Source organism: Atta colombica, unplaced genomic scaffold (assembly GCF_001594045.1).
Source record: "Atta colombica isolate Treedump-2 unplaced genomic scaffold, Acol1.0 scaffold228, whole genome shotgun sequence".
NCBI lineage: Eukaryota > Metazoa > Arthropoda > Insecta > Hymenoptera > Formicidae > Atta > Atta colombica.
The window spans coordinates 1,900,390-1,910,942 of record NW_017259325.1 but is presented as its reverse complement, the minus strand read 5'-3'; the positions used below and the strand labels follow the sequence as shown (position 1 = coordinate 1,910,942).

The following is a 10,553-nucleotide window of genomic DNA, read 5'->3' as shown; positions in this document are numbered from 1 at the left end:
ATATGTATATTATACATATATATATATAATATATAGATATGAAATTAAAACATTAAATTTTATTATTATTTATATATAAAAATATATAAAATGGCATCATTCTGCTACAACACAGTGTCTTTGTGCATCGTCAGGTTTCCTCCATTCAACATTTTGTGTGTCTAAAATAAAGAAAAGAAATTCCTTCTTTATAATATTCTGAAAAAATTTATCATATTTTGCAGTTGAAATTAATATAATTACCCTTACCTGATATTTTATACTTTAAGTACGAAGTATAAAGAATGAAATACATAAATGCAGAAAATACTGCAAGTATTGAAAATATTTTTAAAGTTATTGCACCACCAAATTTCTTATATAAAATACCTCCAATCAAACTGCCAAGTGCGTAACCTGAAAATATTGTAATATTTCAACGATAAAAAACTTTAATTGTAAAAGAATTATACATTTATATTATTTATGTGTTTTTTCTATTATAAAATGATTTTTAAAAACCAGAAAATGGGAAATTAATTCACCTAAACCGTCATCCATCCCTGCTACAATTCCTTGAACAGTAGCTGATGTGCCAGGTGGTGATATTGCACTTGCATATGCTACTATTGTTGTATAACAAAGTGCATATGATGGGCCCTGCATAAAAAATTCCACGGGAAGTACCCACCATGGCGTTGGAGCAAGAGATATTAATCCCAGCCGTAATGCGTAGCATACAAAACAAAATGTAAAAGTGTAACCGTATCCAAACTTCTTCAGTATTTTACCTAAAAAAGAAGATTCAACATTATATTAGGCTCAACGATATCTTTAATTACGTAAATGCTTTATGTATCACGAATTGATGACAGAGAAATAATTTACCGGACAAAGAGAAAAATATTATCTCGCCACCGAGAGTTTCTGCGGCTACGATTAGACCTTCTATCAATTTAATTTCACTCATATAACCAGTCGCTATAGCAAGATCTTCCAAATACCTAAACACAATATAATTCAGTTTATTTAATTTAATTTCGATTTAATTAAATTTCGAAACTCTACGATAAATAAATATAAGAGAATACATGTTAATAGAAACAAAGATTTACCAAAATAAAAAGTAAATTATAAAACTATCAAAGATACCCGCAAGGATAGTAAAACATAGAAATATAATAATAGGTTTCAATTTCAAAAGAGTCCATATATCTTTCAGTATATTTGGCGACTCTGACATAAGCGGCAGCTGTAATTAGAATATACAAGAGATGAAAATCTAAGATGAAAATCTTAAGAAGAAAACTGTACATTACATACATTATGTTCATTTCTTTCTTCTTAATTCTTATATAATTACCTCTCTAATATAATTACCTCCAACTTTCTGCAACAGATCAAATCGATAGAAGTAAATACAAATACAAGAAGAAACGCCGGTGTGTAAGTTTTATAGGTTTCTTCTTGCGACCACAAGTCTACTGTGTATCCAGCTAAAAATGCTGCTATGCCGAAACCGATTGTGCCCCATACTCGCTGTCTACCATATCCCATTTGTCCACCTTCACCTGAAAAGAGATATTGAGAAAAATGTTTCTCTCTTAAATTATTACATAAAATTGAGTTAATATTAAAACTTAAATTAATGTACAAATATTAAACTGTTTACATCATAAAAAATTGAAGTTATATTATATCTATGTGGACATTTTTATATTCTACATAGCACTAAAATATAATTTTACAAATCACTTACCCAATACGTCAAAGCAAATTGCATCGCTTATACTATTAGAAACATTAAATCCTATATTACCAAGAGACATTAAGAGCACGAATCCCCAAAAAGTAATGGATGTATATAAACAATAATTATCTTCAAAATTATCGCAAGTAACATTACAATTATAATTCTTTATTATATTTTCTTGACACAATGACGTCTCATTAATATTTAATAAGCATGTTGTATTCGGTGAAATAACTGTTTCCTTTTTAGTTGCATGAAAAGATAATCTTGTAGAAAAATTTACGTCCTTGCATATCCAGTGACATATAGTGTCTTTTGTACTGTTACATGATTCCACTGCATGCTTAAAAGAAAAATAAAAAAAATTTTTTAATATATTATATATAAAAGCACATTATACAAATATTTTTAATATACAAATATTTTTAAAGATTTAATAAAAACTCACTCACAAATTCTTATAAAAGTCAATTTTTAAACAATTGTTTTAAAAATTTTATTATTCGAAAAATGTGTAAAAAATTAGAAATTACATAGTCCATATCGCAAAGCGGTAAAGATGCACAGGAAATATTTTGAAACTGATGACCTGGTAAAAATGGACCGGGCAAAGCCGGTAAAAAGTACATCAAAATATAGCAACTACTTGTTACGGCAAGTAGCGCTATAAATGTTAATTTCCTTTTAGTGCGGAAATAGTCCACAATGAAGCCAAATGTTGGTTTTGCGATAAGAAATAAAATAGGTAAAATTGCTGTGATACTACCCATAATTAATGGTGAAACTCCGAGTTGCTTGCCGTAAACTGGCAGAAATGGCAAAATAGGACCCATAGCTAAAATAAAAGTAATGAAAAAATAAGTGTAATGACATTTATGAATTGTACTTACACAGGAAATTTGTGTTAAATTTAATATACTTCATACTATATCAAAAGATTCACTCAAATTTTTTGTGTTAATTTAATACAAGATGAATATGTAGAAAGTATCACAAATATTATATAAAAAATCTAACATAAAAATATAATTGTCAGTGTGACTGAAAATTTGTAAACATTATGAAAACATTTTTTTTTAGTAAAATTAACATTTATATGTTAAATTAACACAAAAATTACATATATTTTATTTATTTATCTTATAATTTTTGCATTTAAAAATTTAATTAATTAATAACATTAATTTTCTATTATTTGTTCACTTATACAATTATATTATTTTGATACTCAAAAAATGTTGAATATCAGTTTAAATATAGGTATAAATATAGGCTTGAAATATAGGTATAAATAACATAATTACATTATGTAAAATCAAAACTTGAATATGTTAAAAATTCAACAGAAAAATTTAATAAAGTTTTAAATGGATCGTTTTTAACAAAAATACAAAATGTTTTTTACTGTGTAATAATGTATATTTTTTATTATAAATTATTAACAATCTATTTTCTAATACTTTTGTATAGTTATTGTAATATATAACTATAGTTTTTTACGTGATAAGGATACAATGTTTCTAGAGAGTACATTTATATAATTGTTTTCTTAAATTTAAATCAAGTATATTTTTATCACTTTTTAAAAAAGAACCAAAATATATTTTTATCACTTTTAATTATAATATGTTACAATTATTTTTATGTTTATATATTTTATGTTTATATATTTTTCATAAATGTATCATATAAAAAATAAACGAAGATCTTAAAAGTGAATAAATTTCTAAAATATAAGATATCTAAGATATTATATATTTTCTAACTACTTACCGGCCATAAAAAAAAAATAATGCATCTTTATAGGCAATTGTGTATAATTAATTTTCATGATTTATGTTTATAAATATAGGTAGGTACTGATAATCTCGGCAAATTTCGTATTTCACTGCTTTGGCATTTTCGTATGTTTAAATTGATCACATGCTGCAAATAATATTAAATTTAATAATAGACTTAAAAATAACACGTAAAAAATATTTTCCAAATATATACATTACACAATCATAATATACATTCATAAAACATTATATTTAATATTTTCTTATAAAAGCTATCGTTAGTGGTATACATGCATTTGAATATAAATTATCTCGTTCGACTACAATATATCGATAATCTCGAAGTATTACTTGCTAAAAATACATTCAAAGTATACGAACTTCATACGATTCCAAAATGGCTACGTCAAGAGCATCGTCCGCACACTATATTAAAAGTCAATATACGTTTCAAGCAAATTCAAAGGTTTTTAAGAATTAAGATATTCGCGACAAGTTCGTACTCGATCACCGTTCATTTCATGGGATCTCGTTACTTATCATTCTCTCGAGCAAGAGAAATCATCGATAAACTCACCGTATATTTAGGCTATCTATAATTCGGTGTCAGGTTCTTACGCCAACAATGTTTCGTTTGTAAAGTAAGTCTCTTAATCGTTTGATAGGCCGCATACTCAACGATATGATTTCAATGTCGGAGCGACAAACACACGCAACTGTATATGTGTGCCGGATTGATGTGCAGCTACACTTTCTACACTTACGAGATGAAATACAATATATAAGAATAAGCAGCGTAGATATTCAGGTTTCGACAGAACAGAAACGAGAAACTGGGAGACACGAGGAGAAAGTAGCGACAACTAAAAAGCTGAATATACTGACCGTACACTGAGAAAAAAATTATTCATTAGATTAAATTAATTTAATTTATCTTTATTACTTTCGGTGGAGACTGTATGTATTTAAATATATTATATAGTTAAACATTTCTCCAATAAAAAAAATAAAGACAAATTAAATTAATTTTGTTAAGTGAACATTTTTTTCTCATGCTGTTGACATTAATATATTTTAGTCATTTTAAAATTACCAGCAGATTTTGGCATAGCTTTTAGAATTAAAAGAATATGTTGGAGCCGAGATTAAAGTTAATCTTGCATTCATGAAATCGAATCATACTGATTGTTACGCAAAACATTATTTTGATAAAACACGCACAGCTCCAATGTATACGCGACATGCATATGAATCTAATAAATCATTCAATTACCGCGTTGTACAATACTTCATTGCAGGGGCGGATTCAGAAATTTTTCAAGGTATTGGCGGGATTTGTATATTATTGAGTTGCAAAGTTTCTCCAACGTCATGTATCAACAAAATTAAAAAATACAACATTTAAAAAAATAAAAAAAGAAAATGTCCAGTTTCCATACTTTTCCGTTCTTATTTTTAATTTACGCGTTACAAGAGATATAGAAATAGAAAATAAAAACTGCAGATAGATTGTTGCATAACTCTGCATAATGCGATGTTTACAATAGAGCAATAAACATTAAGTCGTAAGAATCTAGGAGTTTATTAAATTAAAAAATATTTTTGGAATAATCAAAATTGTGATTAAGTATTTCAGAAATACTAAAAGTAACATGATATTTTGTTATAAATATTTTTAAGAAAGAAGACATCCAAGATGGGAGCTATGACTCCCCCATAGATTCGTCCCTGATTTATCGCAAGGAAAACTGATAAGACGAATATTTCACCTAATGTAATGTCTACAATAAAGCAGTAAGTTAAACTGTAAGAATCTAAAAGTTCCTTAAATTAAAAAATATTTTTGGAATATTAAAATTGTGATTAAGTATTTCAGAAATATTAAAAATAATATAACATTTTGCTATAAATATTTTTAAGAAAAAAGAAAGGTCATGGCCTTCATCGTCTGCTCCTGACTTATCGCGAAGAAAATTGATAAGACGAATATTTTACCATTCGTTTTCATACAGCACAGACCTCCAAGGAACGTCCCTATTTTTTAAACGTTTTAAGAATGTTCCTAGAAGTTTCTCGGATAAAGTGTGCTGTACGGGAACAAGTGATAAGCTATTATATTATATATTATTAACCTTGGATTTACTTAACCTTGGATTTGACAACTTTTTGCAATGTATTGCTTACAAGATTACTGATAAAAATGCTTATCATAAAAAATTACATCGTAATAAAATCAATTTTAACTGTGAATTATTAAAAAAGACCTGAGATTACGAAATTCTGAGATTATATCTAACCATAATATAACATCTTGTACAGTGCAGCTTCAAATAATAATGATAACGATAAAATTACATAAAAATTACATTTCTCTCACTAATTTGACTTAGTGTTATATTTATTATGAAAAATCATAAATTTACGAATTCTGTATATTAAGCACTACAATACTCCGAACAGAATGATGTTAAAAGACGATATTACATATCATTTTTTTTTTTGGTCTATTAGATGTCATTAAAGAAAACGTGACCGTTACCTAAAATTATATATTCCATTACATATATTATTTACCGTTATTTCAATCATTATATAAATGATATCTTTTATGCCTTGTAAACTCTTTGAGAACACATATATATAGTGTGACACATTTCTAATTAAACCTTTATAATAAAGTTTGATAAAATATAAATAATAATTTGCCTATACTATCAGTTTACCGTTTATCGTTTAGAATTGTCAAATAATTTTAAATTATTATACTAATATCAATAAATTTACTCTCTATATTTTATTCTAAAAGTTGCAGCTACACAGTTATGTGTGATGACATTGACAAAGAATAATTTTACACTAAAAATAATTTTACATTTAAAACGATACCGTTGATAAGATAACGATATATTCCAGAAGTGATATTTATCTTCCATAATTTATTTTGAATTGTGCTACATATTTTATATATTATTCTTTATACTTTTCTCTATATTATATATTATAATTATGATATTGATAAAAAGACTAAAAATCTATATCATTATCGATGATTATCTAATCTAATAGATTATTTGCAATATCAATTTAATATTGTTATCGTTTAAAAGTATCAAAATATAACACAAATTATATTTTAATAAAAGTTTGTTTATACAATTGTTTAAAAAGTTATCATTACAAATTTAGTTAAAATATATCTAAATTTAATGCTTTTTTTATTCTTTTTTATTTAATTTAATATATTGAAAATATGTTCCATCCACTCTTTTATTAATATACATATATGAGATAAAAATGTTCAGCAATATTTTTTTCTTACTATTTATAAGAAAAATAGATTTTTTTTTATATTCCGTTATTTTATGTAAAATATAATCACAATATATGCGTGCGTGAGTGCGCGCGCCTATGTGTGTGTGTGTGTGTGTGTGTGTGTGTGTGTGTGTGTGTGTGTGTGTGTGTGTGTTTATCCTTAATAAATCTTAAATAATCTTCACTACATAGTGAATTAAATAAAGATTAATATTTATTATGTACACGTATATCTTCATATTATTCATATATTTGTAATGTGTGATTTGCAAGGAATTCTTATATCATAACATATATCATAACATAATATAGGTACATAAATTATAAAAATTTTCATAATATATTATTATTTATTAAGAAGGTACATATGAAACATGTTTATAAGAAGATACATGTAAACACTTTTCATCTATAATATATTCTCTATGCGCATCATCATGTTTCTTCCATTCAACTTTATTTTGTGTATCTGTAATGAAAAGGAAATTTCTCATATTTTCATAGTCAGAAAAAATTACAGTTCAGCAAATCGAATTACTTGGTTCCTTACCTGATGTACGTTTTATGTATAAAGTATATGATATAATATAAACTAAAGCAGAAAGTGTTGCAAGTCCTGAATATATTCTTAGAGTTCTTCGACCACCAATTGTTCTGAATAAGAAGCCACCTAAGAAACTACCAATCGCATATCCTAAAGATATTGCAACATTATACATAATAAATCGTTAAATTTATAAAAAAAATGTATAGATACATCGTAAAAGCAAATCGTAAATATAACTGCTACATAACAAATGTGAAATGATGTATATGTTGAATAGCATTTATATCTGTACTGGGATTCATACTATTTGTGTAAACTTCTTTCATTGTGAAATGATTCTTGGTATCTATTTACATAATAGAGCGTACCAAGACCATCCTTCGTTCCAGTCGCAATTGCTTGAACAGTAGCTGATGTACCAGGTGGTGATATTATGCTTGCATATGTTACTATTGTTGCATAAAGAAGCGCCAGTGATGGCCCTTGCAAAATAACTTCTATCAAAAGTACATGCCATGGCGTTGGCACTAGCGATAATAATGCCATTCTCAACGCATAGCATAAAAAGCAAAATGTAAGTGTGTAATCATATCCAAACTTTTCCAATATTTTGCCTTGAATTCAAAATATTTTGTAGAACAAAATATTTCAATTATACAATAATTGTAACATTATATCTTCATGTAACAATATATGAAAAAAAAATTTAACATTACCAGACATAAAGTAGGATATTACTTTGCCGAGCAAACCTGAGGATAATGTTAGACCCTCTATTAATTTAACTTTTTTCATATAACCGGTTGCCATAGCAAGATCTTCTATATACCTAAAAATGAATTACTAAAATATAATTAATCCGACATATAGTTCTACGTTTTATTACATAAAAACTTAATGAATATACAATATATTATATATATATTGATAAAGAAAAAAAATTTACCAAAATAAAAAGTTAACCATAAGACTTTCAAAAATGCCAGCAAACATAGCAGTACATAGAAATATAATAATGGGTGCTAATTTAAAAATTGCATATACATTTTTTAATATACTCGGCGATTTTGATAGTGGCAACTGCAAAGAAGATATTACATGATATTAAAAAACATAAAATTAAAAACTATTGTATTATTTGTCTTTTTTTCTTCTAAATAAGTAATATACCTTTAATTTTCTACAACATATTAAATCGATACAAATAAATGCAAGCACTAAAATAAACGCTGGTGTATAAGTTTTGTAAACTTTCTGTTGCGACCACAAATCTATTGTTAAACCAGACAGAAGTGACAGAAGAGAAGAACCGATTGTACCCCATAATCGCTGTCTGCCGTATCTCATTTGTCCATCTTCACCTGAGAGATTAAACTTTATTGAAAAGTGTTTTCTTCTATACAAAATAATATATGTCACATAGAGTGTTTGTGATCTGATAGTACAACGAAATAAAGATTCTACATGAAAAAATAAATCGAAAACATAAAATAATAATTTTTCATTTCAAGTTTTGTTTTTGAGAAAATCGATATTTAATAGCCTGCTGTGTTTCTGGCGGAAAAATTTTACGAAAAACTACTACTACTAATAAATTGAGACAAATTCTTAGAAATTCTTAGTTTTTTATAGATGGTGAAACATAAAGTAACGTTTGTTTGAAAAACCGAGAAATCCTTCGCCCTCAAACAACGACACTATGTCCTATCGAATATCTACGAAAAACTATGAATTTCTAATAATAAGACAAACAAACCTCACTTTACATTCTATTACAAATATCTAGGAAAAATTAAGAATTTCTAAAATCTTGTCTTAATCTATGTAGTTTTTTGTATTTTTTTGTAAACATTTTTTTTCCGCCAGGGATATACACTTAATTATGTTTCAACTTAAGGATCTCGCTGTAGACTATATCTGCTCATATTTATGTTATTATGTTGAATAATCAAGATTACACAATAAAAATAATATATTCACACACGATAAACTTTATAAATTAATCGAAATGTTGCCCATTCTGTCGATATACAATTCCGCTCTTTGAAATAAATTTTTATAAAATTTCAAAGTATTTTGGTGCTTTAATTTATTAATTTAATTTATTATAGAATTACTCTTTTAAATTTTAATACATGGAAATATATTATAAACTTATGAAATTATTTACCTAATATGTCAAAGCAAATAACATCGCTTGCACTGAGGGATATATGATAACCAATTTCGCCAAAAAGCATCAAGATAACAAAACCCCAGAAAGTAGTAGATATATATAAACATTGATCATCTTCAAAATTATCACAGCTAATATTACAATTATAATTCGCTGTTACATTTTTTTGATACAATGATGCTTTATTATTTAATAAGCATGTAGTGTCTGATGAAATAATTGCTTCCTTGTTGGTTGCATGAAAAGATAATTGCATGGAAAAATTCATATCCTTGCATATCCAATGACACGTTGTATCTTTCGCACCGTCACACAATGACATTGTTGCACGCTTAAAATTAAAGAATAAATAATACTCTTAAATACAGAGTTAAAAATATGTTTTGTACTGACAGTAATAATTATGTATTATTGAAATTTCAAAACAAGTTAGAAATTTTCTGTTAGAAGTTTTGAAATTTTAAGGCACTTTTTTGTATGAAACATCTTTTGATGTGTAATAAAAAATTTAATTTTGAAAAATGAGATTTTCTGTTATAAAAAATTTTATAAAAAATTAATTTTGTATTTTTTATCAAGAAAACTTACGATTACAAAAAAGTAAAAACTTACATGATTTGTATCACAAGGTAGTAAGGAGTCCCAAGAGACATTTTGAAACTCGTGATCCGGTAGTATTGGACCAGGTAGAGGCGGTAAAAAATACATTAAAAAGTAACTTGCGCCTGTCATGGCGAACAATGCCATAAAAATCGCTTTTCTCCATTCAAGATAATAATCCGCGGTATAGCCGAGTATTAGTTTACCGATAAAACTTGCAATAGGCACAATCGCGATAATGCTACCCATAATTAATGGTGAAATACCGAGTTGTTTACCGTAAACAGGCAGGTACCTCGAAATGGCACCTGTAGCTAAAATTTAGAAAATTGTAATTGTATTCACGGGGATATTTGATAATGTAATCTATTAAACTAATATGTGTAGGATTTATTTTTGTAGTTA

General features: G+C 26.6%; 2 protein-coding genes across 3 annotated transcripts in view; both read right to left on the bottom strand.

Moving 5' to 3' along the window:
• Positions 1 to 81: 81 nt before the first annotated feature.
• On the bottom strand, positions 82 to 4,309 carry LOC108688277 (major facilitator superfamily domain-containing protein 6). 2 transcript variants are annotated; one of them, XM_018194460.1, is made up of 11 exons: positions 4,091 to 4,309; positions 3,895 to 3,939; positions 3,506 to 3,658; positions 2,266 to 2,567; positions 1,739 to 2,075; positions 1,360 to 1,550; positions 1,095 to 1,231; positions 868 to 983; positions 525 to 770; positions 250 to 396; positions 97 to 161 (listed from the first exon to the last, which is right to left on the bottom strand). In XM_018194460.1, exons 3-11 carry the CDS (start codon positions 3,561 to 3,563, stop codon positions 97 to 99), a joined length of 1,599 nt encoding a protein of 532 aa, XP_018049949.1. In that variant the 5' UTR covers positions 3,564 to 3,658; positions 3,895 to 3,939; positions 4,091 to 4,309. The 2 variants fall into 2 exon arrangements, with proteins under 2 accessions (XP_018049948.1, XP_018049949.1); XM_018194459.1 differs by lacking the exon at positions 3,895 to 3,939 and having other exon boundaries at positions 82 to 161.
• Positions 4,310 to 7,178: 2,869 nt separating this feature from the next.
• Positions 7,179 to 10,553, bottom strand: part of LOC108688229 (major facilitator superfamily domain-containing protein 6-like) — a 3,723-nt gene continuing 348 nt past the window's right edge. Inside the window, exons 2-9 of the mRNA XM_018194393.1 lie at positions 10,161 to 10,462; positions 9,543 to 9,879; positions 8,543 to 8,733; positions 8,319 to 8,452; positions 8,089 to 8,201; positions 7,741 to 7,986; positions 7,376 to 7,519; positions 7,179 to 7,294 (exon numbers count right to left, since the gene is read on the bottom strand). Coding sequence (XP_018049882.1) covers positions 7,179 to 7,294; positions 7,376 to 7,519; positions 7,741 to 7,986; positions 8,089 to 8,201; positions 8,319 to 8,452; positions 8,543 to 8,733; positions 9,543 to 9,879; positions 10,161 to 10,462 — 1,583 coding nt within the window. The remainder of the gene's footprint in view (positions 7,295 to 7,375; positions 7,520 to 7,740; positions 7,987 to 8,088; positions 8,202 to 8,318; positions 8,453 to 8,542; positions 8,734 to 9,542; positions 9,880 to 10,160; positions 10,463 to 10,553) is intronic.

Coding starts and splice junctions, on each gene's coding strand:
- LOC108688277 (XM_018194459.1), bottom strand. CDS start 3,563: ATGAAAATTAATTATACACAATTGCCTATAAAGATGCATTATTTTTTT. Junction 2,568..3,505: donor TTATTTTTTTTTTATGGCCG/GTAAGTAGTTAG, acceptor CTTTTATTTTAG/CTATGGGTCCTATTTTGCCA. Junction 2,076..2,265: donor CGCTTTGCGATATGGACTAT/GTAATTTCTAAT, acceptor TTTTCTTTTAAG/CATGCAGTGGAATCATGTAA.